The sequence below is a fragment of the Anopheles nili genome, chromosome 2 (genome assembly GCF_943737925.1).
Source record: "Anopheles nili chromosome 2, idAnoNiliSN_F5_01, whole genome shotgun sequence".
In the NCBI taxonomy this organism is placed as follows: domain Eukaryota; kingdom Metazoa; phylum Arthropoda; class Insecta; order Diptera; family Culicidae; genus Anopheles; species Anopheles nili.
In genome coordinates, this window is record NC_071291.1 from 44,790,178 (window position 1) to 44,817,427 (window position 27,250).

General features: G+C 47.0%; 4 protein-coding genes across 4 annotated transcripts; 2 read left to right on the top strand and 2 right to left on the bottom strand.

The window, feature by feature from the left end:
* Positions 1 to 4,071: 4,071 nt before the first annotated feature.
* Positions 4,072 to 5,257, bottom strand: LOC128732234 (peroxisomal membrane protein PEX16). Its single transcript, XM_053825406.1, has 3 exons — positions 5,134 to 5,257; positions 4,812 to 5,061; positions 4,072 to 4,744 (listed from the first exon to the last, which is right to left on the bottom strand). Exons 1-3 carry the CDS (start codon positions 5,255 to 5,257, stop codon positions 4,093 to 4,095), a joined length of 1,026 nt encoding a protein of 341 aa, XP_053681381.1. The 3' UTR covers positions 4,072 to 4,092.
* Positions 5,258 to 5,932: 675 nt separating this feature from the next.
* Positions 5,933 to 11,361, top strand: LOC128730592 (N-alpha-acetyltransferase 15, NatA auxiliary subunit). Its single transcript, XM_053823666.1, has 6 exons — positions 5,933 to 6,022; positions 6,296 to 6,498; positions 7,137 to 8,777; positions 9,167 to 9,230; positions 9,309 to 9,964; positions 10,052 to 11,361. Exons 2-6 carry the CDS (start codon positions 6,442 to 6,444, stop codon positions 10,352 to 10,354), a joined length of 2,721 nt encoding a protein of 906 aa, XP_053679641.1. The 5' UTR covers positions 5,933 to 6,022; positions 6,296 to 6,441; the 3' UTR covers positions 10,355 to 11,361.
* A 1,109-nt stretch (positions 11,362 to 12,470) lies between these two features.
* On the top strand, positions 12,471 to 13,925 carry LOC128731184 (uncharacterized). Its single transcript, XM_053824287.1, has 3 exons — positions 12,471 to 12,508; positions 12,613 to 12,810; positions 13,008 to 13,925. The coding sequence occupies exons 2-3, from the start codon at positions 12,670 to 12,672 to the stop codon at positions 13,659 to 13,661; spliced, it is 795 nt and encodes a 264-aa protein (XP_053680262.1). The 5' UTR covers positions 12,471 to 12,508; positions 12,613 to 12,669; the 3' UTR covers positions 13,662 to 13,925.
* LOC128731183 (ATP synthase subunit C lysine N-methyltransferase) lies at positions 13,925 to 25,253 on the bottom strand. Its single transcript, XM_053824286.1, has 5 exons — positions 25,171 to 25,253; positions 23,735 to 24,160; positions 14,714 to 14,739; positions 14,258 to 14,631; positions 13,925 to 14,158 (listed from the first exon to the last, which is right to left on the bottom strand). The coding sequence occupies exons 2-5, from the start codon at positions 24,061 to 24,063 to the stop codon at positions 13,997 to 13,999; spliced, it is 891 nt and encodes a 296-aa protein (XP_053680261.1). The 5' UTR covers positions 24,064 to 24,160; positions 25,171 to 25,253; the 3' UTR covers positions 13,925 to 13,996.
* Between the last annotated feature and the right edge of the window lie 1,997 nt (positions 25,254 to 27,250).

The window sequence follows — 27,250 nt, forward strand, 5'->3', positions numbered from 1 at the left end:
AATCGGCGGTTCGAGGCGTCGTCGAATGCAGACTGCGTGCACGTACGGGCCACTTGGAAAACAGCACTAACGCTACTACTACTACTGCCTGGTGCTACTGCCTGTTACTGCTGGACGAGGGCTGAGCGATGTTGCTCGGCGTGTTGCACTCGACCGACTGAAAGGGTAGCCGCTGAAGATCACCTACGAGTCGGCCGATCGTCGAGCCAAGGTGGCCGCGGCAGCAGTGACGATGGCGACAGCCGATCGTTGAAGGACATAGTGGCATTGTATGGTATGCTTTGCTTCGACGCGGCGGTGGCGTACGAACCGAAATGAAAATGCCTTCAGCGCGCCTATATAGGACCCCAAAAGACGGTTGCATGCAGAGGTTGTGCCTGACGCAAAGTGCGCGCGCTTTCAACAGCTGTTTTTGCCGGTTTACCCTACACTTTGCTTGATGGTGAGTGTAATGCAGCGGCGGCGGCCGTAACCAAAATTCAAACTAGCACATGAGAGCGAACGAACTCTCACTGCTGCATGCTGTCCCGCTGCAATCGTAGGAGGCGCTGATATTTTGACAGATCAATCTGCCAAACCGCGGGCCCATTCCGATAAACCTCTTCTAGCGTCCTGGCTACTTCTCTGGCAGTCCCCTTGGTGGGGGGCTGGATGGCTAACTCCCTTTCGGTCTGCATTGCGCAACGCGAGATTAAGTAAAAATGAAATTCGATAAAAATCGAACCGCACACACCACACGGCTCTTGCCCGTTTTTTTCATTACAGGCAACTAACGGCCGTTGTGAGGTGGGTGCGAATTTAAAAAGGCACACCCACCCACAGTCTACCTCCTGCTTTAATGGAAAACAAAATGAACCAGCATAATAACCGTGCGCGATATGCTCCACAAGCCACATTCTGTGTTTTGGCAGCAGCTGGACCAGTTTCGAAGGGGCCACCGATTGGCATTGAATTGAGTAGAAATGGTTAGGACCGGGTTTGCCGTTTTTGGTTTGGCTTTCGGTGAGCTACCACAGCTACCGTCGTTCTTCTCAGTGTGTTGTCATAGGAAGCCACAGAAATCAGGTTGTCCCAGAGCGTGTGCAACTTTCGCAGTCATTTCTTTTCGCGCGAATGCCACCCATGCCGTTCCAGTGGCCGTCAGAGGAGTGTTGCTAATATTTGTCGATTTTTCATGGATAGGAAAACGAATGGCAAAATACGGGTGTGCTTCGCTTGGTTAGAGTCTATTCAGCTAACCAACCTGTAGCACATTAACACTTTTCAAGTGCACGGCCATCCTAAATGTGTAGCGCTTTTAGGAACCAACGGGGGGGAGTGCCAATGCTACCGGGAAGCATAATTCCAATCATCAGTAAATATTATCTAAGTATTCATTTGTTTTTCTCTCCCTTACTATTCCTTATGAAATCTGTTACCTTCGCAAAAAAGTTATTTCATAGCTCTGGTTCACCGACCAAGCCTGTTGGAGTCCGTGTTGCGGTTAACAGTTACAAGGTTGCTTTTATTTTCGGCGGAGCGGCCGTTCACTTACTTTCGGACGAAATTCAAATTCTGCTAGTAACAAAAAAAACACCCCCCAGACCAGGAACCTGTTGGATTCAGCAAGAGAAGAAAAACAAAACAAAACTGTACACAGCAAAACGAAGGTGAATTTGGCAATGGGAAGGTAAATATGAAGTTAAACCGTGTACAATATAGGCGTCAGGTTTGGGTCCAGTGCTCTGGAGCATTACGGTTCAAAATTTTGCAAGAAATCCAACAAGAACGAGTTTTTATGGCGCTCATCGTGGAGAAAGGAGCCATGGGTGGGGATGTTTACTGACGGCTTTTCAAAGAGAAAAGCACCGATTCAAGGTTCTCCAAGGCCGGCATCAATGAGGTTACCGTGCGATTGACGAGTGCATGATAATAATTTTGTATCATTCGTTTTGTTTTTTCATCATTGTATCTGAACGATGAGGCTGCAGAAGTGCAGTTCTAGCCAATTCAAAACATATTTGGTGGTTATTCTGCCCATATCGTTTATTGTGCCGTCTACACTTGACGCAGAATTCTATAGTTGATCTACTTTAAATTCCTCCATGTTTTAGTTTAATACCATTTAAACTTTGAACAGACCAGACCTTTTAACAAAGCTTTTGAAGCGAAGAATTTTAACCATTTGATTGAAGTTTACTAACCATTCACGTTTAAACAAAACGATACAATATCTATTAAACGCTGTCGGGCAAAGCCATTGATCAGTATACATGATCAGGTTTGAGCAAATTGTAAGGCAAACCATGTAGCGAGTAGCTAACATAATGATGTATCATTAATAGTAATGCTGCAAGCTTGATAAAAGAATAGTCAGTCATTAGAATAATATCAAAAGAAACCAAACCTAAGATGTTCTGAAATTAATGCATCATACCACTTACTGTATCCCTGTCTACGGAGCCAGATTTAAGATTTTGGCAAGCTTCATCGCATTACATTCACCTAAACCAGCAGAGCTACCAAACCAGCGAATGCCTCCCTACAAACAAGACGGCTGGCCTTCACGCTGGTCTGCAACAGAGTCAAATTCAATTTATACAAGGCGTGTGCTTCCGAAATTTGAGCGAAATCGATCCGTTACTAAATTACCATTCGCACCCCGAAAGTAAAAGGGTGCCCCGTTCAAGATAGTGGGGTGTGACGCTTGTGTCTATTGCGGTGCATTTCACGATTCGCTTGCACAAAGCCGTACGGGCGCAACTGGAACTAATCGCCCGTTTCTGCGGTCAATAGCAATTTTTGTTGGCCCATATAGAGCGTACGCTGGGCCTATTTGCGTTGTGCGTAGATAATTTACAGTGCGACAAACCCAAGGTTGTGGCTTGAAACTGTGCCATTTGATGAAATTTTGTCCACGCGGGAACAGAAACCAGAAGGAGTTGCGTACCTATTCGCCTTCCTTCAAGTCGTCTGCGATTCGCAGGGTTCTAATGGAAAGTGCTTACGTTCGAATTGGGTCACGCAGAAATGGGTGCATTTATTTTGTGCGTTTTGTATCACACAGTGAGTCATGTTTGGTAGAAGCAAGCAAGCAAGCACAATACTAGCCCTATACTTATATGCAGTTTTTCAATGAAACCACCACCATTCAAACCGTTCCGGAGCAGGAGGAAGTGAAACACACTTGGAACCCCCACACGGTGTCACTTGTGAAAAGTGCATCGGTCAGGTATAACAGTTGCAACATCGCAACTGCAGCTAGGTGGGAAATGCATATTTCTACGGCTCAGCAAAAACTCAGACGTGTGCAATGTTTACAGTATGTATAAGTTATTTTTTTTTCTCGCCATTTGCATTTGCTAGTACGAGCTAATGATGCAGGAGTTTTTCCTTTCTTTTACTACAAACTATGTCAAACTTGGTGCAACCGATTTTCAAATACAAATACGTTATACATTCTACTAAACGGAATACAATATTCGTCATGTATTGCATTATTTTGAGGAGCAAAATATCTGCATTGTAGGGGCATATACTTTATTCTCTACGCTTCACAAGCCAAGACAGTTATGCTATTAGCCATAGTTAATCCAATCAAGCGATGCTCATGGTGCATAAGAAATCGTGGACTTGCTGCGATTGCTCAATTTTCTTTCCGTTATGCTGCTTCCTGCAATCTGATCCCATATTGCCTTCGAGCATGGATAGGACACCGGCGTCTGGTCTGATTTTCGTTTGTTGTGAAATCCTGCTGCGTTATGCATCCGTAGTGTTCACTGTTTGTGCGATGCTTGATGCGAACGTGAAGTGTTATCTCTTAATGGTCCTGCGTTGAGTAGCATAAATTGAACTGAATTGATTTCAATCATCTACTGTTTGGCGTACATGTGTGTGCATGTAGGAGAGCAGAAGTAAGAAAGGATGCGTTTTTCCCAGGCCATGTCTCTTAACGAAACAAAAACATGCTTGAGACATGTATCAATTGATGGTCAACGTTTATTCAATATGCTGAGTGAAAAACTGCCCCACACTGTAAACCCCAGTAAAATAACAACACCCATATGCATCTATCGTAAGAAAAATGTACCCTAGTGATAACCGTGAATTGTTCTACGTCGACCACATGTAAAAATAGGTCTCCTGCCAGTGCGGAATGTAGGAAAGTATGAACCGTGTAACGGTGCCCGTCAGTGGCACGTTGTTACCGATACCATTGAGCACGCTGGCGATCTTGTTTTTCGTGTAACGATCGTAAAATGGTGACCGAAGTAGGTACAGCAACATCGCCACACACCTGCGAGACAGTTCCACGCGTTGTTCCTTAGACAGCACCTCACGTTTCTTATAGTACATTTGGAGACTCGCGCTGTCAAGTGCGAGCGCCACAATGTAACTGGTCCAGCTCTTAATACCGAAACGCCTCATGCTCGCAAGATGCACGATCGGTTTGACTATGTAGAGCATCTCGGCGGGACCGAGAAATTTGCCACCATATGCAACCGGTTGGTTCGTTCGATTCCCTATGGTTGGCGGTTTCCACGTTCTAGACGTTAAGGGAGGAGAAAAGTTGACCTTCCGCATAACGCGCCCGGACCGTTTAAGGACTATTCCGGAACTGTCCTCCGATAAATTGTCACGGAAGGAGGTATTCTCGCTTGGATTGGCTGCTTGCACATTTTTTCGATCAAGCACGGGAATCGGTGGATTGTGCACAATTTTAGTATTTCTACAGTACAGTGTTAGCGCAAGTCTGCCTATACATCTGAAATAGTGAGAATAATGGTCAATGGTGAATAACATAAAGACACTTTTTATTCTTGTCTGCTTACTTGACGATCTGTATAACTGCGATAAAAAACCACCGTCCTCTGGTGCCCCAAATTTTGTGGGCTGATAATTCGATAAATACTTCACAATACTCCAGCGTCGTCAGCAGCATCTTCAGGTGTCGTCCAAGAGCGGATCCTTCCTCCGTTACATTTTTGTGTGCTTTCTCGATGATGCGGTCATTAAAAAATACGAGTAAGTTCGACAAAGAATACACCAGCTCGGAAACGGCGGACGAATTGTTTATTTTCCCTGTAAGATAGTTTTTAACGGTGTCCTTTAGAATACCAATGAATATAACATATACAGATAACAAATCCGTACCGGCTACGAAGTATGAGAGCCATTTTACGGTCAGCTCCACGTCCGCCAAAGAGGACGGATTTCCCGATACCCATTTTACGTATCGCTCATACAGGTTTTGAATTTCGGACAGAGGCGACGACATGACAGGTTCGTTCTAACGCTCTCGGCCAAAAGAGTTCAAAGGTTGCACTTCTTACATGCACGTTTGGTACATTCACTTTATTTAATGTAAACGAATAGACGAACACATCAAAAACACTATATCAGACTCTTGCGGAATGTTTATCTTTTAATACGCATTGGTGGCTTTACTATCAGTTGAGAAGGTTGGCAAATGACGTAATGTCAACAGGAATTATCGCAATGATAGTTTGCTCTTCAAAACTTTTGAATCACATGCAATAAAAAACTATAGCTTTTCTTTTAGCAAATTCAATACATTTAGTGTTCAGTGACACGAAGCTCAGGGACGCGTAATGTATTTAGATTAATTTAAATTTTAAAAGATGAACAAATATCGGAATAATTCATAATGGTGCGTATAAATCAATAACAAGTGAATTACAATACGTATGCAGGGAAATATGTAAAAATCTAGATAAAGTTACAACATTTTACGCAGTTCAAGCTACCTGCTTCATGAAGTAAGATTTAAAATGTAAAGTTCGATCATTGTTATTCATTTAAGAACGGCCTTGCCGTATGTAGATGAGTTCGATTATTAGAAATAGCACAAGTTAGACACCCCTATTTACGATGATCCAACCCACTGCACTCCTGCTACGAGCATGCTGACAATTGTGAGCGCAAAGTGACAGCTAGGAACGCTGCGAAGAGAATTTGTTTCCGCGATACCGCTGCGAATCTAGTGGGTTCACGTTATTTTCGGATCGGTTGGATGATACAGGTGCGTGCGATCTTTCACTGCTTCTAAGCTAGTGTTCTCGTGCGAGCATGAGTGCTTTAGGAGCGTTCTAGTTACGAGTGGCGAGAAAACGTTAATATTAGTGCAGTTTCCCAACACTGGATGGGTCGCCTGCTTCTGTCAGAACGATTGCAAAAATTCCTTGTTCTTAATTGGGCAGTCATTTTCCGTGGTGTCCGTGGTGAAGAGCGAACAGCTTTTCGTTGGCCAGTAGTAGCCTTTTCACAGCACCCCTATGCTTATGCTCCCTTACAGTGAACGTGCGCGACCGACGAGATTAACTGCTGCTTCTTCGTGTTCTTCGTTCTGCGCCTTCGCCTTCCCGTGGGACTCTTAGTGTTGGGTTCGTTGAGTTGAGGATTGGATTTCTCTGACAGAACGAAAACAACACACACCGCAAAATGCCTTCCAGTGATCCTTTGCCACCGAAGGAAAGTGCCCTGTTCCGTAAGATACTGGTAAGTGAAGAACTATTTAGCGTTGGCCCTGAAGTTCGTCCCAACGTGGGGCGGCCAGTTAAAGGAACCGATGAGCTCGGACAGTACAATCTAGTGCGAGGGAGAGAGATGGCAGAACCATAGTGTGCGTACGGGTAGACGGTACTACAGAAAGAGACGACGAGTGTTGAGAGTGAAAAATCGAATCTGCATGCGGCAAAACTACCCATGTAGAGTACTTTTTCCCATTACATACCGGTAAAAAATGTTTGATAATGACTTGTCCGTGTATAATATATACATTGAGTATTTCACTCCCATTAATTGCACATTTGGTTGAGGTTTGTTTTGAGTCTAGCAGTACGAGGTGCCGTTTTTTTATTCCTAACCTCAAAATAGTGTCTTCTGTCAAGAGAATTCTAAGTCAGCTAGAGTTAAGTAAGAACATATGAATTAAAATAATCGCGAATGTACTGGGTCTACAGGGAAATTGAAACCCTCGTCGAAACGAACTGTCTTTTTCCTGGTTTAAAGCACCAAAACTCCCAGTGTTTTGCCGATTTCGCGTGATATTAGTAAATGCAGCTCAAGTGCAGCGTTGCATTCGGTCGACAATTTTTACTAATATGTAGTTACTTTCCTTTTTTCTTCCGGTTTAGAAATGTTACGAAATGAAACAATACAAAAATGGACTGAAATTGGCCAAGCAAATTCTTACGAACCCGAAGTTCACGGAACATGGCGAAACGCTCGCCATGAAAGGTTTAACGTTAAACTGCCTCGGGCGCAAAGACGAGGCGTACGACCATGTGCGCCGGGGTTTGCGCAACGATCTGAAGTCCCACGTCTGCTGGCACGTGTACGGATTGCTGCAACGATCGGACAAGAAGTATGACGAAGCTATCAAGTGCTACCGAAACGCGCTCAAATGGGAGAAGGACAACATACAGATCTTGCGCGATCTGTCTCTGCTGCAAATTCAAATGCGCGATCTCGAGGGCTACCGGGAAACGCGGCACCAGCTCTTCAAGCTTCGGCCCTCCCAGCATGCCAGCTGGATTGGCTTTGCAATGAGTTACCATCTACTCGGAGATTACGAGACAGCCATGAACATACTGGAGACGTTCCTTTCGTCGCAAACCATGGACACGTTCGATTACAAGCATAGCGAGCTGTTGCTGTACCAAAACAATGTAATTCAGGAGGCCGGCAACTACGAGCAAGCGCTGCAGCATCTGAAGAATTACAAGCAGCAGATACTAGACAAGTTGGCCGTGCAGGAATCGATGGGCGCACTGTGCCTTAAGCTTGGTCGTCACGAGGAAGCGGTACCCATCTTCAAGGAACTAATCGAACGGAATCCGGACAACACGGAATATTATCTGAAGTACATGGAAGCCAGCAAGCTTTCTAATGCGTCGGACCTCATCCAGGCGTACCGTGCGATGCAAAGCGAATATCCGCAATCGTTCTGCGCTAGGCGGTTACCGCTTGACATCGCTAACGGCGACACGTTCCGAGCGTTGGCCGACGAGCATTTAAGACGAAACCTACGGAAAGGAGTACCGCCGTTGTTCGTAAATCTTCGCTCGTTGTACCGTGACAAAGAGAAGGTGAAAACGATTGGCAAGCTCGTCGAATGCTACTATCAAAATTTAACAAGTAGCGGCTTCTTTTCCGCCGAAGACGCCGCCAATGCTGACTTACGCAAGGAACCGGCGTCAGCGCTCCTGTGGACGATGTACTACCTCGCACAGCACTACGACTATCTGCGAGAGTCGGAAAAGGCACTTGATTTCATCAATGCTGCGATCGAACACACGCCCACGCTAATAGAGCTGTTTGTAACCAAGGGCCGAATCTACAAGCACGCGGGCGACGTGTTAGAAGCGGTTAAGTGGCTAGATGAGGCTCAGAGTCTCGATACAGCCGATCGGTACATTAACTCGAAATGCGCTAAGTATATGCTACGTGCCAATCAGATCGAGGAGGCGGAAGATATCTGCGCAAAGTTTACGCGTGAAAGTGTATCCGCGATGGAGAACCTTAACGAAATGCAGTGCATGTGGTTCCAGACGGAGTGCGCGCTAAGCTACCAGCGGCTCGAAAAGTGGGGCGACGCGTTGAAAAAGTGTCACGAAGTAGATCGACACTTTTCAGAGATAATCGAGGATCAGTTCGATTTTCATACGTACTGCATGCGCAAAATGACCTTGCGGTCATACGTGGGATTGTTGCGACTGGAGGACGTTTTGCGAAGACATCCGTTCTATTTCAAGGCGGCAAAGTGTGCGATTGAGGTAAATGTTCTAAATGTAACAGTGGATGTTGCTCGAAATGATCTGTTCGATCACTTACTCACTTTCTGGCTTCTGGACTCTATTGTGGCTTTTATGATGGAATGTGAATTGAAAAACGTGTTTACAAACGAATAATTTCTCTACTATTCTTTAAAAACCTTTTTGGCATGCTATTTGTAACGTTATAACCATATTCCATTCCTTATTTATACACTATTGCTCTTTAAATTTAATTTAATTACTCTACACTATAAATCTTTCTTAGTTATTGAGTTACTAAGTTCGGTCAATAATACACTGAAATGAGCAATATAAGAGTGGAATCATTAACACAATCAGTGTACCTTTATCATCTGCCGTCCTAATATATATTAATTGTTTATTTTTAGGTTTATTTGCGACTATTCGATAAACCATTGGCCGCTGAATCAGCAGTAGAAGAACTAGATATTGGTAAGTGGCGTCTAAAATGTAACAATAATCGGCATCATCTTGATAATAATGCGTCTTTTTTTTTAAATTTATTCACAGAAAATTTGCCACCGCCAGAGTTGAAGAAGCTACGCAACAAGCAGCGAAAAGCGCAAAAAAAGAAAGCCGAACAGGAGAACGCTCAATCGAAAGAAAATCAGAAAAAGGAGCAACATATCAGGAAGCAACTATACGATGGTGCCGATCCAGAGGCGCCTCAGCTGGACGAACTGGTACCGGAGAAACTAGCTCGACCAGATGATCCACTGGAGAAGGCGATAGAGTTTTTGAAGCCATTGCAGATGCTGGCCAAAGACAACATCGAGACGCATCTGATGGCGTTCGAAATTTATCTGCGCCGTAACAAGCTCTTGTTGATGTTGCAATCCTTGAAACGTGCTCGAAAAATCGATGCCAGCAATCCGATTCTTCACGGTTGCATTGTTCGGTTCCAACGGGTGCTTGAGCAACGCCTCGCTGCCACGGACAACGCCGTTGATCCAAGCGTCCGTATAGTGATCGATCGCGAGCGAGAAAATTTGTTCCATGGTCAGCAGAATGCTACATCGTTAAATGATGCCTATCTGCAGTCTAACCGTGACAATTTAGAAGCTGTATATGAGGCGGCTAAAATAATGTATACACTGGACGAGAAGCGGCGAGATGAAGCGCTTGGTCTACTAACGGGTGTTGATTTGAAGCAGGTTCCTCTGGAGGTGAGTAACACCGTAGTAGAAAATATACGAACTGTTTTATTGAGTTTTCCAATGATTGCTTTTTTTTGGTTTTGGTACAATTAACAGAAAGCAACAAAGTTATTCCTGTTGCTGAAGTCCGGCTACTTTGGCCCCTGTGAAGACCAACTAGCTGCGTTCAAGAAGCTGTGCCAGAAACGGTACCCACTGGCTGTGGTATTTGCCGATGTAACAGCTACTCCCGTCACGACCCTGACAACGACACAGTCATCCAGTGCGGAAAGCACTCAGACGACGGTAACTGATAGCGGCAGCTCGGGACGTGTTACGATGGCCACCAGTGCGCTTGGCGCTTCCGGCGAGAAATCAACGAAAAAGCAAAACAACGGTCCGCAATTCAAATCAAACTAACAATTATCCACCCAGCCATTCAGAATGCCACCAAACGCAATTGCGTGTGCGATGTGTGTCTCCGCTGTCGAGAAACCTGGCGCTGCTCTTATCGGGATAGTTTTCATCATTTCGCGGTCACGGGTCTCGGCAGGGTGGCAAAGAACAAAGTGTATGTAAAGATATGTATTCTCAGGAGGGAGACCAACTACTCAACACCATCCAAATCCTCAAAACTGCAATAGAGACGCTTGTGGACAATTTTACTTTCTCCGCCAATCCGCGTAATGTGTCCTTTATTCTTTTGTTTGTGAAAATGAAGCTGAAATAGAAACGCAATAGTCGAAAAAAAAACAACACGGGATCGGTTATTGGAGTTTTCTACGCTAAGAGAGGGGTTGGGAAAGGGATTAGTTTATTCGCTAAGGATGGCTTTTATGTTTCTACGATGCAGTCGGTGTAGCAGAAAAGAAGTGATCATATGATTTCAGCAAATACCGATAATGATAGTTGCTGACCGTTTTCATGTGTTTGTGTGTGATTGTTAGGAACAAATCAGCGATGGAATAGCGTAACGTCGATTTACTACGAAATTCGGAGACATTTGAATCATTTGCCCACCATTCACATGATTGATCATGGAACATTTTTTTTAGGAACGATGGTGTTCAAGTGAGATTGCTAATAAAATTACAGTTACAGTAAGTACGTTAGTTCTGCATTTCTAATCTGTTCCTATTTCTGCTCGTAATTCGTACTCAGCAGTAAAGCTAAATAAACCAGTCAACTTCTAACGTGTGGAACGTGTTAGCAAGGCTATATAACAAGTTTATTTAACTATCTTTTTTGCGTCATCGAATTTGAACAAAACATTACGTAAACGGTCTTTGAGTAGTACAATTTTTTTATCAAATTCAATGACACAATAGCTATAATTAATTCATCTGAGCTTATGTAATATGTTAGTTCAGTAAGCATAGGAATTTGCCGTAAGTTCCCTTGTCACGTTTACATAAAATAATAAATTGAAACCGAAAAGTCAGCGTTCTGCTCTTCCATATTTTCGATATGTTTAGCTTTTTCTGCAGTCATTTAAATTTCTTACCCCGGTTCAATGTACAAGACAGGTGAAAAAAAAGCGACGATGAAATGTTACATGTTTGTCTTCCCCAACGTATCACAAGTTAATTTGATTCCTAGTCTTCGTCCTTAATTTATTAATTTTTCATCTGTTGCTATATTTCGTATAGTAATGAAGTGATCTTGGTATTGAGAGCATATTTGGGGTCTATGCTTCAAATCATATTTAAACCGATGCACGTGCCTGATTTGATGAAAATTTGTTTCTTTACCATTACAAAGAGTTATTAAAAATATTTTTCATGCATATGTGCATATTTATACATAAAATACATAAGTTTATCAATCAAACAATACGTTGATTTCATGCGTGAGAATTTTCAACTTGCGGTCACGTGTTTTTCAAATTAGCCTAACGATATTTTCAAAAGTTTACGTACACGAAGATTATCAAAAAAGGAATTGAAGATACAGATTTTTCATGATCATGTTCATATTCAATGTAGTATAACATTAAAAACTTTCACTAAAATAATGCTGCCATGAGCAGTGAAAGAAAAATGCGGATGCATTTGTCCGTATAGCTTTTGGCAAGCCCATAGTGGTTCGATGCATTTCACCGAGTGCATTGGTGCATGTTTGTTTTGACGTTTCACTATGCAGTAATAGAATGCACAGGCATGTACATATTTCAAGCGTAGGAACATTTCTCGGCATATAAACTGTTTGTTGCGTGGTTTACGTTAAACTCAATTTGAGGGGCAATATTTAACATAATGAACATTTATAACAAAAAATGTACACAAATTTATAATTAGATTAAAGCTACAGGTACGGTAAAATATATGTTCGAATGTTATTTTATCTGTTTATAATTTCAGGCTTTTATTCCGTGTCCATTCTCAAACTGTTTTAAATACTTAAACCTTAATTAACGTTTGGAAGTGCATACTTCGACGATGTGTTGTTTTTAAAGTTAACAATTGATTGTACCTGTCTATTCACTGACGTAAGGAGTGCCGCTTTCAGCACCGGTATTTCACGTAAACAAAACATCGTAGGTGGTTCACCATAAGAACTACGACGACGTCGAGGGTAAGTATTTATCAGCCGTGTTCAAACGTAAACGACAAATGATAATTTGAAGATACCATGTAGGTGTCCCGTTTGCTAATATTTGGTGTATTTAATTTTTGCAGCACCGATGCGAACCGGCGTGTGGAAACTTTGACCGGCATCGTTGACTCATTCTTGCCATGGCTCCATCGACAAACGTGAAACCATTCGTAGTGATTCGCAAGCACGAAAGCCAGGACAATGCTGCGTTGCAGCGACTTATCAGAGATTTCGTCATGTCCGGAGCTTGGGAAGCGTTTGTGTCGTGCTTATTTCGCGAGGTAAGTGATCCCAGCAGCTGAGAGGGCAAGTGGTTCTGTTCACCTGCTTTTATTTCATTACTGTTGGCAGAATGGAACGTTTTAAAATACGGTAGAAAAAAAGTAAACATCTGGTAATAATATACCGATTCTCACACGTTTTTACGCGTGATTCAACGACGTTCTAACATGGGCTTTGTTTTTGGATTTCCGTTTAGATAACGTTGCAGCTGATCGTACTTGGTTGGGCGCTTATGTTCATCTTCTTCGGTATTCCCCTATACATGTGCGCTATTGCCATACCCTGCGTCATAGCGCTGATATGGTTCACAGTGTACGGCAGTTACTACAATAAATCGAACGAGCTCGCTCTGCGCTCGAACAAACTGTGCTGGGTGGCGGAAATTTACGAACCACTGCTAGCGGTGTCAACAAAAGCGCAGGCGTTGCAAATCGAACGATGCTACACGGATCGTCCCGGCCCGGAAGTGCAGCAAGAGTTGGGAAAGATGAGAAGGAACATTGTCGGTACGATAAGTTGCCGCAACCATTTGGCTATGGATAATGCCGGGTTCATAACCCGGTTAGCCGTCAGCCCAAAGTACGGTCTGACACCGGTGACGGAATACCTCATACAGCGAGTACTGCAGCACGCCGCTGATAGCCAACTGTACGCGATCGAAACTGTAACGTCGGAGTGCGATCAGGATGTGCGAGAAATTTATCTCAAAATTGGCTTCACCATACGGCAAGTCTATCACAAACAAATCATCGGCAACACGTTGAAAGTGATGAAATCTCAGCTTGGAATCGATCTGCACGAGTGGAATCAAAACCGGGAGCAAATTAACGTTGAAGTGCCCGTGGAATAGGAAATAAGTCTGTTCCGTGTTTGGCACACGAGCATCAGCATTCAATTCGCCGATCATTCCGCTATTATCTCATTCATGCGTTCGTAAGTGTAGACTAGAATTTGCGCGGCCGTCGCAATGCACATTCGAAATGACGGTATTTGTTTAAAAATGTTTTCTTTCGTATTAGTATTACAAATGTGACATATGGAAGTAAGGTAAACGTGCTTGGCGACGAATTTTTACCCTTCGATCAATAAATGGAACAAAAGCAGAAATAACACTAAGTAACGAGAACGCGCCTCGCATTCATTTGCTAAACTGGAGTATGATCAACATTGGTTTTTTGATGCGAATTACATCACGCCTTGCTGTTTCGTTGGCCGATAAACCCACACCGAGTCGACGCCTTCCTCTATTCGTTCGACAGGTTTCATGGATGGGAACGGAAAACGACACGCGATTATTGTTGCTCCAGGAGCGCTTTCCGATAGTATTTTCTTTTCCAATTCCTCCATCTGCCAAGAAGAAAAGAAAAGGTGAAAATCCAAGCTACGGTTTTTTGTTGTTCGAGACCATACTACGTCTAAAAGCAAACCCACTGGGACCGTACTTACCATCTGCTCTACACCAAATATCACAATATGATCGTACGGGGTAAGACTGAATCTCCAAAGATCCTTGCGGAAAAAGCTGGTCCTGTTCAGCACACCACCGCGTAGCGCGGCCAATCGCGAGTAGTAAACCAGCCAGGGATTCAACTCGACACCGTCCGATTTTAGCCCTGGTTGGGAACGTGCGGCAGCGATAACGATGCGCCCATCTCCGGATCCGATATCCAGCAGGCGGCTACCGTTGGCCGATGGCTTTACGAACGACAGCACATTCCTAATTTGATTCGGCGTGGCAGGAACGAACGGTAGACAATGTTTCCGTAGGGCCGGCGCCACGAAGGGAAAGCACACGATGGATAGGCCTACTGCGATGCCACCTGAAGCGAGCGTGTTAGAATGGAGACGTTTTCAAACTTACAAACTTAGCTAACACACAGCCATTCACAGGGTAACGTGTACCGGTGATTCCGATGAGAATTTTCCCGGAAAGTGACGCCGGTTTGCGGTGGCCATCGAGAACCGGACCGGCGGAATCGGTGAACTGTTTGTCCAGCTCGATTGTTGACATTTTTCCTACCACACACAGTGTCAGGAGTAGCGAAGATTATGTGTCTGCTGCTCCTGAGGGTGAACTGTCAAAACAATTGGGAGCCTAGCGCGTCAAAAGTCTCCAACTGAGTTTTCGTCTTTCGTCAGAAGATAGTGCACGGAAAATAGTGCAAAAGAGTTGTTTGCCGTTTGAATGTGATTTGATTTTTCGCTCTTCGCGCGGGCTAAAGCTGCTAGACGTTTCGTTTATTTGGCATACACACGCTACCGCTAGCAAATAAGAGGTAGTACATGACGCGTATTCGTGTTGACTCTGCGTAGCTTCTTGCGTACGACCGTGAAGAAACCGGGAACTGGTGGCAAGACCCGTGTGAATTTTCACTACACTGCACGATAATCCCCGCGTGTGGATACAGACACGACACGGTGCGACGAGTCTAGGTACTTTCGATACCGATCTGACATGGCTGAAGCCGTTGCAGACACTCCTTCGGACGCGACTCTTTCCGATGTACCGCTGGTCGAGAGCAATGCAATCGCCATTGCTAGTGCCCCCGCTAATGCCATCTCCGCAAACGATCTAGTCCCCGACGGGGTGGAAGCGGCCACGGAGAAAGACTCACCCGGCACCGGGTTTATCTGTGGTGTGGTGGAGGGATTCTACGGTCGACCATGGACGACAGAGCAGCGCAAGGATCTGTTCCGTAAGCTGAAACAGTGGGGTATGGATTCGTACATCTACGCTCCCAAGGACGACTACAAACACCGGGCGTACTGGCGTGAGCTGTACACCGTAGAAGAGGCGGACCATCTCACCGGCCTGATATCGGCAGCTCACGAGCAAGGAATCAACTTTTACTACGCCCTCTCGCCCGGGCTCGATATCACGTACAGCAGCGCGAAGGAGGTTGGTGTCCTGAAACGAAAGCTCGATCAAGTATCGCAGTTTGGGTGCAAGGCGTTCGCCCTGCTGTTCGACGACATCGAGCCTGAAATGTCGAAACCCGACAAAGAGGTTTTCCAAAGCTTTGCGCACGCACAAGTTTCGGTCACGAACGAGATATTCAACCATCTGCAGTGTCCTCGGTTCCTGTTCTGTCCCACGCAATACTGCAGCACCCGTGCCGTCCCAACGGTCAAGCAGTCGGAGTATTTAAACACACTCGGTTCGAAGCTGGTGAAAGCGATCGACGTCCTGTGGACGGGTCCGAAGGTCATTTCGAAGGTGCTAACGATCGAGGGCATCGAGGAGATTACGGAGGTGCTGAAGAGGCCACCGGTGATTTGGGACAACCTGCACGCCAACGATTACGACCAGAAGCGAGTGTTCCTGGGGCCTTACGCTGGCCGTTCCCCGGAACTTATTCCGCTGCTGCGGGGTGTCGTAACAAATCCTAACTGTGAGTTCCACGCTAACGCGATTGCCATACAAACCCTGGCTTACTGGAGCAAGTGTAGCGCGGACACGAAAATTGCGAGCTCGCTTTCCTCGGACATCAAGCTGGAGACGGAGAACGAGCAGGGCATATGCGAGGGCGACGCACCGGCGTTTCTGTCGGAGAACGTGTACCATCCGCGGTCGGCGTTGAAGAACGCGATAGCCAACTGGTTGCCGGAGTTTTTCCAGGAGAAGGAAGCATGGGGACCGATCACCAAACCCCAACCTGCTGTGACGAGTAAGTAAGATGTTACTGATGAATTTGCAGGCTTACACTAATTCGTGATTCGGGTTAATCTTATCTGCCTCTCGTGTTCTAGTGGTGATGCCAATCATTCCTATTATACCGTCGGTGAACACGTGCATGACACTGACGTCGACCAGTACGACAACGACGACCACTGCCACGGTGCTCCCGATGCCGGAAGTGAACACCACGCAGCTGCAGCTGTTTGCCGACGTTTGCAGCACGGTGACGAATGCCGCCGAAACACTGCCCAACCCGATCATGAACTCGCTAGTCTCGGCCACCAAGGTGGTGACGAATGAATCTCTCCCGAATCCGGTGGCCGCCGCGGTGAGCAACATTGCCATCCCGGCGACGATCCCGATCTCCAGTATTCCGGTGCCGCTGCTCAACATCAAGCCCGCGGAAAGCGAGGACCTGGTGGTGGTGGTCCATAGCGAACCCGCGGCCAGCATAGACATAGACAAAACGAGCCCAAGCGAAGCGTCCCCCGATGGGGTTTCGACCGGAGTGCTTCCGGCGCTAGACGGTGACGCGGTGATACGGGACGAATCTAAGCTTGACGATCGGTCGGGCTCGATCGCGGAAGACGAGGGTTCGGTGCAGGAAGCGAAAATGTTGGAACTGGACGAGAACGAGGTGAAAATGGTCGACGCAAGCGAGGAGCTGGACGGAGGTGACGATAAGATGACGGTCAGCGATGAGCAGGTGACGGTTAGTCAGCCACAACCACCACCCGCCGATAAGATGGTGGACGAGGACGACAAGGCGGACGGTGGTGTGTTCAATGCTGCGGTTGCGGGTTTAGCGACCGGATCGGTCGTACCGGAGCCGATGGAGTGTGGTAGCAATTTGACCTCTCCAAAGCATCAGCTTAAAACGCACTTCGATGATGTCGTTATGTCGGAGACGACATCGGTAAGTGACGCACCGGTGGAGGGCAACGCGCCAAATCGTGATAATGTGGCACCTTTTTTCCAGACCTGCTCCGGCACGATGCAGGTGGAGGGTTCCGATACGTCGCTAGAAATGGCCGAAGATAAGTAAGTACATCAGCGAAAAACGGTGAACGAAACACCCCCTTTACCCCATTTGACCATTTGGTTGTTTGTGTCGTAATTTCGCTTTCAGAAACGGACACGAGAAGGATATAAACGTCGCGGACATCACGCTACTATGCGATCTGTTCTATCTGCCGTTCGAACACGGCTCGAAGGCGCTGCAGCTGTTGAGCGAATTTTTCTGGCTCCGGAACAATGCGTACGTGCTTTGTGCCCAGCGCACGAACCGATCGGGGACGAAACAACGCACGGCAAGTGGCACCAGCGTGGGAAGCCTCGGAACGGCTGCTGCTACGTCGGGAGCTTCACTCGTTACCACCGGCCCGGAGGACATAACGGAGGAAGCGAACGGTCCATCGACGGAGGGCCGCGACTTGAGCAAATGTGACGCCCAGGAGTGGCTCAGGCGCGCGGAATCGTTTCAGAGCCTTTGCCAACACATTTTCATCCTGACGGGGAAGATATCCCGTTGCGCAAACAAGGAGCTGTGTTACGATCTCTTTTCGTACGTATGGGACATCGCGAGCGTGCTGTCGTTGTTGAGCGCCTTAGTGAAGTGGCTATCCTTGGGAAACTTTCCACCCAACATCAACTCCTACACCCAGGGCGGGTATAATTGTAAGTATACGCACGGCCTCGTGTGCGATTGTTTATCGATCGGTTGGCATCTCTTGCAGGGTTCAGCAAAGGATGGAAGGAAATGTTCATGTCCGGTGATCAGGAACCGTGGGTCTTCCGAGGCGGTTTGGTGGCTGATCTGCAACGATTGATTCCGTTGGACGCGGGAAACGATCTGTTCCTGTACAAAACGCCCGAAACGTCTGCCGTGCGGTTGTACTCGATCCGTCCGTACACCTTCACCGATGAGGCGACCTTGTACGAGATCTGCCAACGGACCGCCAACGACGGAGACGCGCTTGAAGATCGCCCTACCGACAGTCAGCTGGAGCACTTGGTGGCGGATCGGTACCTGGGCCCATTCCTAACCATGGCACCCGAGTTTTGCATGGTGATCGAGGACCAGGACGAGCAGATCGTTGGGTACGCGTGTGCAGCGCTGGACACGCGCACCTTCATCCGGAACATGGAACAGTGCTGGATACCGGAGATGTGTCTCAAGTATCCGCTGGAGCTCGCGAATCCTCCCACGGAAGCCGGCAGTGCGGTAGCGTCCGACGAACTCCCATCACCGAGCGCGGGAAGGACGGCGCAGATGGTGCGCGATAGTGTTCACTACTTTCACAACTTCCAGAACGACTATCCGGCGGCGGTACTCAGCAAACACCCGTCGCTGACGTGCTGCCGCATCCTGAAGGAGCATTTCCTCGAGGACGAGAGTGTATGCAAGCGCGTGGTGACGGTGCTGCTGGCGGCCCTTCGTTGCTACGGATCTTCGTTCGGTGTGCACGTGTGCATCAACCGGAGCGATCGGTTTCTCTACCAGTTCTACGCAAAGCTCGGTTTCGTGGAGATCCCTTGCACCGAACCCGACTCAAGCGTGTACATGGGCAGAAACTTTTAACATCCTACGATCGTACGAATACGCACGCATCCGATGCTGACCAACCGTTGTCCGTCCCGTCGTGGATAGTGTGTGTGTGTGCAGACGGTGATTATCAAGTGGATAGCACAGAGGATCTCTGCCGACGATGTCAACTGGAGGTTACCGAGCATGCTGATATCCTTCCTGCTGATCGTGGTGCTTTTCCACTGGCGCTCATCCTGTGAAATAAGCATACGCGAACGACTGCTGATTGAAGTTGCTGCCTCACTTTCCTTTTGCATGCTGCCGGATGTGCTGTGCGGATTTTCTCTCCCTCTCGGTTTTCACGCTTGGAATCGCTTAGCTCCGACGAACGCGTTTACAATACACGGACGAGATGTCGAGAAGAACGAAAACGATTTGTTTGAAATGCGTTTTACACACCCCATGTGAATTGATGACACTTGCCGAGCTGAAGAGATTATGCAACTCACCGCGCTCCACTCGGTTTCTTTCCAGACGTGATAGATCGCGTTTTTCGAACGAATGGTTCTATTTACGAAAAATTTTATTCAGACTGTCATTTTACGACGTGGTTAAAGATTGCTAATTTAAAACGAAAACTCAATATCTCATACATGCGTTTGCAAGGCATTCTTGCGTCTGAGGTTCCTCGTTCCCAATGACAAAAAAACCCCATACGCCCCCGCTTGCGCCGTCATTCACAATCATTTTGTCTTTCACATGTATGCACTGCGGGGCCCTGATGCTGGCATCATCATTGCTTGGCCGTTTCAGAAACATTGTCTATTTGTCCATTGCACTCGGTGTTTTTTTTTCGCGAGCGATCGCGTTTAACGTCGCACTTCTCGCAATACCGGGCTTTTGCACCTTTTTAAGGAACAACATTTTCCTGTCGGGGAAGGGACATGCACTTTTAGCTTACTAAAATGGAGCAGTAAATTATCTAGATTTTTTTTTGTATGTATGAAGAACAATGTTAACCAAACCCACGTCTCCAGATGACCATACACGGGCAAAGCTGGCCCAACTATGCACATTGTAGCGCATTTCTTCAATCTAAGCAAGCGTAGCATTTCGGTATTAGGTGTGTTACTATTATTTCGGTGACATACATTTCTCCCACCGAAAGAGCTCGCGCTCGGATTGAAGCATCTTTTTCATTCTACAGCGGGAGTCAAATATGGAAAACATATAACCTATACTTTTAGTACCGTACCACCGCGACGGAAGCCCCTTGCGTCATAGTTTCACTTGTGTTAAGTTCATGCTACCCTACAGCCGAATGCACGGTCGACGCACTTAATGTTATTGCATTCCCCAACGCGCTCAAGTACCGTGCCTGTTTCCTGAACAGAGGGGTGATCGAGCCCTTCGTTGCACAACGCTGTATATCAGCTTTTTACCGATCGATTTGTTTGTGCTTCACCTCAGCCCAAGCTAAGTATCCGCCGCCAACTTAAACGAATGCTATTTACAAATAAACGAAAAAGATTCGGCTGCGGACCGTGCGAATCGACGGGTGGATCCGTTCACCGGGACCCCCGTGACCATTCGACGGACCTCTCGTCCTGCAACTGCAGCTGCTTCTGCTGCTGCTGCTGCCCTTCATCGTCGTTGTGGAATAAATTATAGACCTACGGGTTTTGCGCCACGGATACGAAGCAAACCAGCCCCTAACCCTCTATCTCGACACCCTCTAGTCGACAGATAGATGAATGAACCGTGTTCGTGTCGTGTCGTGTGCCAATGAGTACTTGCTCCTCCTAGCATGATGATGAGGGTCATCTCTTCCCTGTCCGGCTGGCGGATAACCGTTAGGATGATGCGCCGCTGCTTAGTTCTCCACCCTTCGCGGACGCCACCATCGCCTGCGTCGGTAGATTTGGATTGACTGCTACTGATGATCTGCAAGCAATGGAATGGAGAAAACACACGATCATTACAACGCACTTTGGTACACCTTGGAACCTTGCTTTTCGATCAAACACACGTACCTGTTGTGTCGCATATGGCTTTTGACTAGATCGCTTGTGACCAGTGCCGCCAAAAGACTCAGTTCTCCGGCCATTACGGTGGCGCAGATAATGCGGGCCAACTGTTTCGCGTTTTCCGCCGGTTGCGTCGGATGAGAACCACGCACGCCAAGCATATCGAGACAAGCGCCCTGTCCGGGCAGACCAGTTCCGCCACCAAGCGTGCCCACCTCGAGTGACGGCATCGTGCAGGTTACGTACAAATCTTCACCCGTTTCACCACACGGTTCCATGTTGGTCGAGCAGTTGCTACTGGTGACGTTCTGAGCCGGATCCTGACCGGTTGCGATGTAAATCGCGGTCACCATGTTAGCGGCGTGTGCGTTATTTCCACCTATGCTGCCCGCAACCGCCGAACCGGTCATATTCTTCAGCTTGTTACACTGCACGAGTGTCCGGGCGTTTGTCTTGAAGATCGATTCGAGCTTATCGGCCGGGATAACCGCCTCACAGACGACACGTTTGCCGCGTCCCTTGATCCAGTTGATGGCGGCCGGTTTCTTGTCGGAGCAGAAGTTTCCACTGAGCGAAATGATCACCATCTCCGGGAACACGACCTGGATGTCTCGTAGCGCACGTTCGGTTCCCTTAGACAGCATATTCATGCCCATCGCGTCACCGGTAAACGCACGGAACCGCACGTACAACACTGGCCCATCGATGGCGATGTGTAGATCCTGCAGACGCGCGTAACGGCTCGTCGAATCGAACGCTTTCTTGATGCGCTGGAAGTTATCGTCCGATTCCATCCATCGTTTTGCCTGTGCCGCCATCAGGACATTTGGGAACCGTATGCAAGGGGCTCGCGTCATGCCGATATCCTCGACGAAACTCGTCACACCACGAATCGAGATGGCTTTACAACCACGGTTCGTACTAGCCACCAGGGCACCCTCGGTTGTAGCCATCGGCACAAAGTATCTCTTGCCATCCAGCAGCAGCGGTCCAGCATAACCCACCGGAATAGGCACATACCCAAGCACGTTTTCGCAGCACGCATTCATCACCTTCGAGTAGTCGTAGTTCAGGTACGGTAGATCCTTCAACGTGCCCGCACTTCGACCCGCATCCTTCAGGATAATGTTACGTCGCAATCGTACGCCCCTCTCCGCATCACCGATGATCGTTTCGATCTTGTACAGTGGACATATGCCACCACCAGCTCGTACGATCATCTCCAGCTCGCTATCCGTCAGACGTTTACCGTCGCCATCTTCCTGCAAAATCTGCACGCATTCCGGCAGTGGACGCGGCTCTCGTTCGACCTCCTCCTCCATGTCTTCCTCGCTGTCGAACAGCGGATCTTCTGCATCGTCTTCTTCGTCACTTGTGGTGTGATTCGGATCGTACGGCTTTCCCTCGACGAGGGTGTGTTTCCGTGCCTTGCGACCATACCGGCCCTTGCCGATTAAACTCAGCTCGCTTTGGGTGGCTTTTTCCTCGAGGGTGATGGATTCGGACAGCGTAAAGGTAACCGGTGGTGAAACCACACCACTCAATGAACCCTGACGTTCTTTTTCGTTCCTCTCGTTAAGCGCAGCGGCTGCGGCGGCGGCAGCGGCAGCGGCTGCAGCTGCAGCAGCAGCCTGTTCGTTGGCAACGGACATGATCAGATGATCGGACAGGTTGTAGCGATCGAACAGCACGAACTTGATGCCCAGCGTAATAATGAGGATGTAGGTGAAGATTTGCTCCAGACTGATCGACAACCAGCTGCAGGAAAGAAGAGAGAGTGAGAGAGAAAGAATTATTATATTGAAATCAACATTGATTGCAGAAATTGATAGTTTTTATAAAATATCTAAAGCTCAAACATTGCAACCAAGCCAAAATGATCTTTTGCTGATGAAATATGGACAATGTGAAGGCGTAGTGGCTAACAAGTTGATCGTAAAATCGATTCCTGATCCCTAGCGATCAATTCCAAGTGCAATGGAGGCGCATGGTAGCTCGTAAAATATATTGAAATAATGTTGGCACCGCCGCGTAAGTGTACAGAAAAATGCTTTTGTACAACAAAAACCCAAATTTGCGATCTTATGCGATCATGTGATCATCCGATGGATCATTTTTTAAGGGATTTAAAACCATCGTCTGTTTGAATGTCGCAAAACGGACCAACTGGACACAACAACAATAAAAAAAACGCGATCGCAAACAACCTCCATCATCGCCAAATGCACACAAAATGCTGTGGCGCAAATAAAAACTATGTCAAGATCATCGCCGGTTGCTGAGCGCACGGGAAACTTCGCGACAAATGATGCGGCGAGAAGAGAGAGAAAAAAAACCCAAACCGCGTGACAATCGTGCGGGCAGAGGCGCGTAGAGTGGTGTTTTCGGAACATTTTTCAATTGCGACGAGGGATTGCCAAACAGCGGGAGATGATGTGGGGAAATTTGCGACGTTTTCGCACACCATCGCCGGGCGCAACACGAAGATGATAAGTTTTCTTTCCCATGCAGCAGTAACACATCATCCTGTCAGCCAGACTTACTGCATAATAAATTCGGAGATTTCGTTCGTGTCCGTTTTGTTGAGTGCCGCCAGATGTTCGTGCGCGTGCGATGCAATGATCTGTTCAGCGGCATCCGACTCCTTGTCGGATATGGGAAACCGGCTCAGCACGTGCACGAGGAAAAGTCCACTGGACATGATCAGCTTGACACGTTGCGCCACCGGATTCGGTTTGCTGTCTTCCTGCAGGAGCACGCGTCGGATGAGATTTTCACCACCAAACTTCTGCACCCGGTTGGTTCCACTGTGCGTTAGTTCGAGTATCAGCGACAGGCAGGCTGGATAGAAGGTCATGAACACGACGTAGTTGACCACCGCCGAGAGTACGGCGAATCCGCTGAGGAGTTCCAGCCGTTGAACACCTGACAGTGTCCCAACACCGATCACCAGCGTTTCGACGAGCGTGTCGAGTGTAAGGGCAGGTCCGAGTACTTCCATACCGCGGGCTATGTTCATCGTCACCTCGTTCTGTGTGGCACCGCACAAGGCAAGCTGGGCCAGGATGCCGGCCTTCGAGAGGTCGATCAACAGCAGGAATAGGAACAAGGCATCTCTGTAACGAAATCGGCGAAACAAAAAACCAGCGTTAGTTGAAATGTTGCGAAGCAAATAAGGCCACCAATTTTGGGGGGTATGTCGTTTCTGGATTTTGTCAAGTGACAACGTCCTCGCGAGAGGAAGTTAAGTCATAGAAGAACAAGAAGAAAAAAAGAAACCTAGCACCTTCATTCGAGGCGCCATTTCCGTGCAACCTCCGATCACTTGATCGAGCATTTGTTTCGAGTTTTGCTTTCGTTCCGCACGCGTGTCGTGAATCAGATCTAAAACACCGGCGAAGGTTGTGAGGTTTCTTTGGGGTGGAATTTTTTATTCCTCAATCCCGCACCGAGCAGAGCTTTTTGGGCAGAGCCGAACCGGTGTCCTGCAGCGTTTGCGATGGGTGAATTAAGAGTTTCAATGTTAAACGCATCAATCAAACGCGACGCGCACGCGCACGTCAAGGTTTGATTTGATTAAGTACATTGTGTTTGGGAACCTCGACCAAACCGGACAACTGAGATATGGTTAGTCTGTTTTTTTGGCCTATTCTCAACTTCCTTCCGCTAGGTCACAAGTATCTCAAAACTCTCACTAAAAGAGAACGGATTCGTACATCGAGGGGGTTTATTTTTGTGTGTTTCCCAAACACAACTCACTGCGATGATGAAGCTGACCAGTAATTAGCTCAAACAGCAATTTGGCATAACGTCATAATCGGTTGTTGAACTCAGAGCAAATCGGCTAATTACATGTGCGCCATTGTGGGTTCAGAAACAACACACCGGAGGTCAAATGGGGATGCGATTTTTTTTCAGGCATAATGCAAGCTCCATATACAGGGAGATTCAAACCAGGAAATCGTTTGCAAGTTTTTTCGTACCAGGAGCAGTTCGGTCACGCTACCCCAACTGTCGTGGCACACAGCGTGTTAATTTAAATATGAAAGCTGGTTAAAAATTCAACCCCTGAATTTGCTAAAACCCGACACGTTGCATTTACAAATGCTACAACAATGCTACTTACTTTAGATCGGAAACTTCGCAGCCGAGGAAGTTCAGCACCGTCGACGTAAAGATGAAGCTGGAGAACACCGTAAAGAGGCCAGCGATGCCTGGAAGAGATACAAACAAAATGGGGAGAAAAATAAACACATGACCAATACACACACACACAACGGCATCTTCATTAGTGACCGAATCTCTCGCACTAGATCATCGCGTTTGTCATGTAAAGAAACCGGAAGTGATCACCCGGACGTGGCCCCTCTGTCAGGGTGATGGAAATTTTGGGCTTTGAATGCGAGAGGTTACCGCACCTTCCTATCTCGGCACACATCACCATCTTGCGCCGGTCACGCATGACAATGGGCCATCTCGAATCGAAGGACAAACGACAAACGAGTATTTATGCCTGCGGTCACAGGCGATCGCTCCTCCTTGAGGCGCTTCGCGGAAGGTAAAGTGCATCCGAGGGCTTGTGAACGGTGGGCATCACATCACACAAATTACGCGCAGTTTGGTACAGCAACAACACGGAATTGTCGTTACGATCGACGATCGAAGAGGCCCCCTCATCGAGGCAGGCAGTCAGACCGGCTCTTTGATCGTGACATTCGTGAAGCTTTGGCGCCGTTTTTCACGCACCCCCCCCTAAGATCACGATCTTCTGAACGCGATCGTTAGTGGCGACAATGCGCTCTTCGATCGCGCCGATGTCCACATTTCCAAAAACTTTATAAATAATAATACACGATCGAAGGCAATTTGAGCGGATTGAGCGTGAAGGTTGCCATTAAATGGTGAAGAGGGGAATGAGAAAAAAAAAACGATCAAATCTCGTGATGTTTCACGTCTAGGCTGGCAAATTAATGGCGTTCAAGGTGAGTGTGACCGAATTCGCGCCGTGTTGATCGCCAATGATCGCCTAACATTGTACGCGTGAATAACGGTTTCCCAAACGTGAAGCAAAATGGCCGTTTCCCCCTGAAAACGGTACGTGTGGAGAGGATGAACTGAAGCGAATGGGTTTCAGTTTTCACGGCCACCCGATTCGAGCCCTTTTCTCGGTTGGTTACGCAGAGATAAGACCGGAAGCAAGAGCGAGAGTTGTGGAAAGATTTGCCGTTGCAAAATGTGGCCGCCAGAGGCATCGTTTTAGAAATGCAATGGGTAAACTGAGACGTTATGGTAATTTTCATAAACAACTCTCATGCATATTCAGATAACAATGATTTTCATTATTCTTCATACTTTCATAAAGGGGACGCCACACCGGTTTCATTCTAACAATTTTGGTCAACTCTGTTTCGATCGTAGATGACCTATTCAATGCAATTGCAAAACAAATTAAGCTCTATGCCACAAAATCCCTCCATTTTTACACATTTCTTCATTTCTTGATGACAGTTTTGATTTGATGATCATATTATTAGCATAAATTAAAAAAGAGAACCCAAAAAAAGCGGGGGAAAGAAATCAAGATGCAAATTTTAATCCTCAGTCTCAGCTTATAAATATGTTATATTTTATTGGATTTTCCTAACTACCGCATTATAATTTCCCAAATCCAACCACGGTTTCGTAGGTTTCGAGTGAAATCCCGGAACTCAACCAGATTAGAAATTGTATTATGAAAAGGACACTGAATGAATAGGAAATGACATCGAGCGGAAAGGTCGAACACGTTTGATTTGTGTGGAATTTTGGTCGCGCTTGCTCGTGAAATTGGCAAAAAAAAAACAATAAACCTTCACTGGGTGTATTCTAACGTAGCTTACGTGCGTTGGTTATGAGAAGTTCGGATCGCGGCATCCAAATTATTCCCGCTGGTGAACAGCCCCTTCTGTGAGGCTTGCGAAAGCGCATCCCCTCACGTACGCAACCCAACCCGGTAGAGGTAAAAGAAAGGCTTTGCGTGAAGCTCAGCACAACGCCGACGTTAGAGAAATGTGGCACCACCTCGTGGTTGTAGAATATGGCGTTCGCCCACTGGCGTAACTGGCTGAAATAGCCAGTGAGGATCGCACCGTAGGGTGCAGCATAACGATCGAGCGAGCATGCGGGCTTTTTCGAGCTTTTGAGGAAATATCGATACTCCAGCGGAA

Coding starts and splice junctions, on each gene's coding strand:
- LOC128732234 (XM_053825406.1), bottom strand. CDS start 5,257: ATGTCGTCGCCTCTGTCCGAAATTCAAAACCTGTATGAGCGATACGTA. Junction 5,062..5,133: donor GCTCTCATACTTCGTAGCCG/GTACGGATTTGT, acceptor ACTATCTTACAG/GGAAAATAAACAATTCGTCC. Junction 4,745..4,811: donor GCAGTTATACAGATCGTCAA/GTAAGCAGACAA, acceptor TCACTATTTCAG/ATGTATAGGCAGACTTGCGC.
- LOC128730592 (XM_053823666.1), top strand. CDS start 6,442: ATGCCTTCCAGTGATCCTTTGCCACCGAAGGAAAGTGCCCTGTTCCGT. Junction 6,499..7,136: donor CCCTGTTCCGTAAGATACTG/GTAAGTGAAGAA, acceptor CTTCCGGTTTAG/AAATGTTACGAAATGAAACA. Junction 9,231..9,308: donor AGTAGAAGAACTAGATATTG/GTAAGTGGCGTC, acceptor ATTTATTCACAG/AAAATTTGCCACCGCCAGAG.
- LOC128731184 (XM_053824287.1), top strand. CDS start 12,670: ATGGCTCCATCGACAAACGTGAAACCATTCGTAGTGATTCGCAAGCAC. Junction 12,811..13,007: donor TGTCGTGCTTATTTCGCGAG/GTAAGTGATCCC, acceptor ATTTCCGTTTAG/ATAACGTTGCAGCTGATCGT.
- LOC128731183 (XM_053824286.1), bottom strand. CDS start 24,063: ATGAACATAGCCCGCGGTATGGAAGTACTCGGACCTGCCCTTACACTC. Junction 14,740..23,734: donor AAGCTGATCATGTCCAGTGG/ACTTTTCCTCGT, acceptor GGCGTCACTTTC/CGGGAAAATTCTCATCGGAA. Junction 14,632..14,713: donor AATTCTCATCGGAATCACCG/GTACACGTTACC, acceptor CGCTCGCTTCAG/GTGGCATCGCAGTAGGCCTA.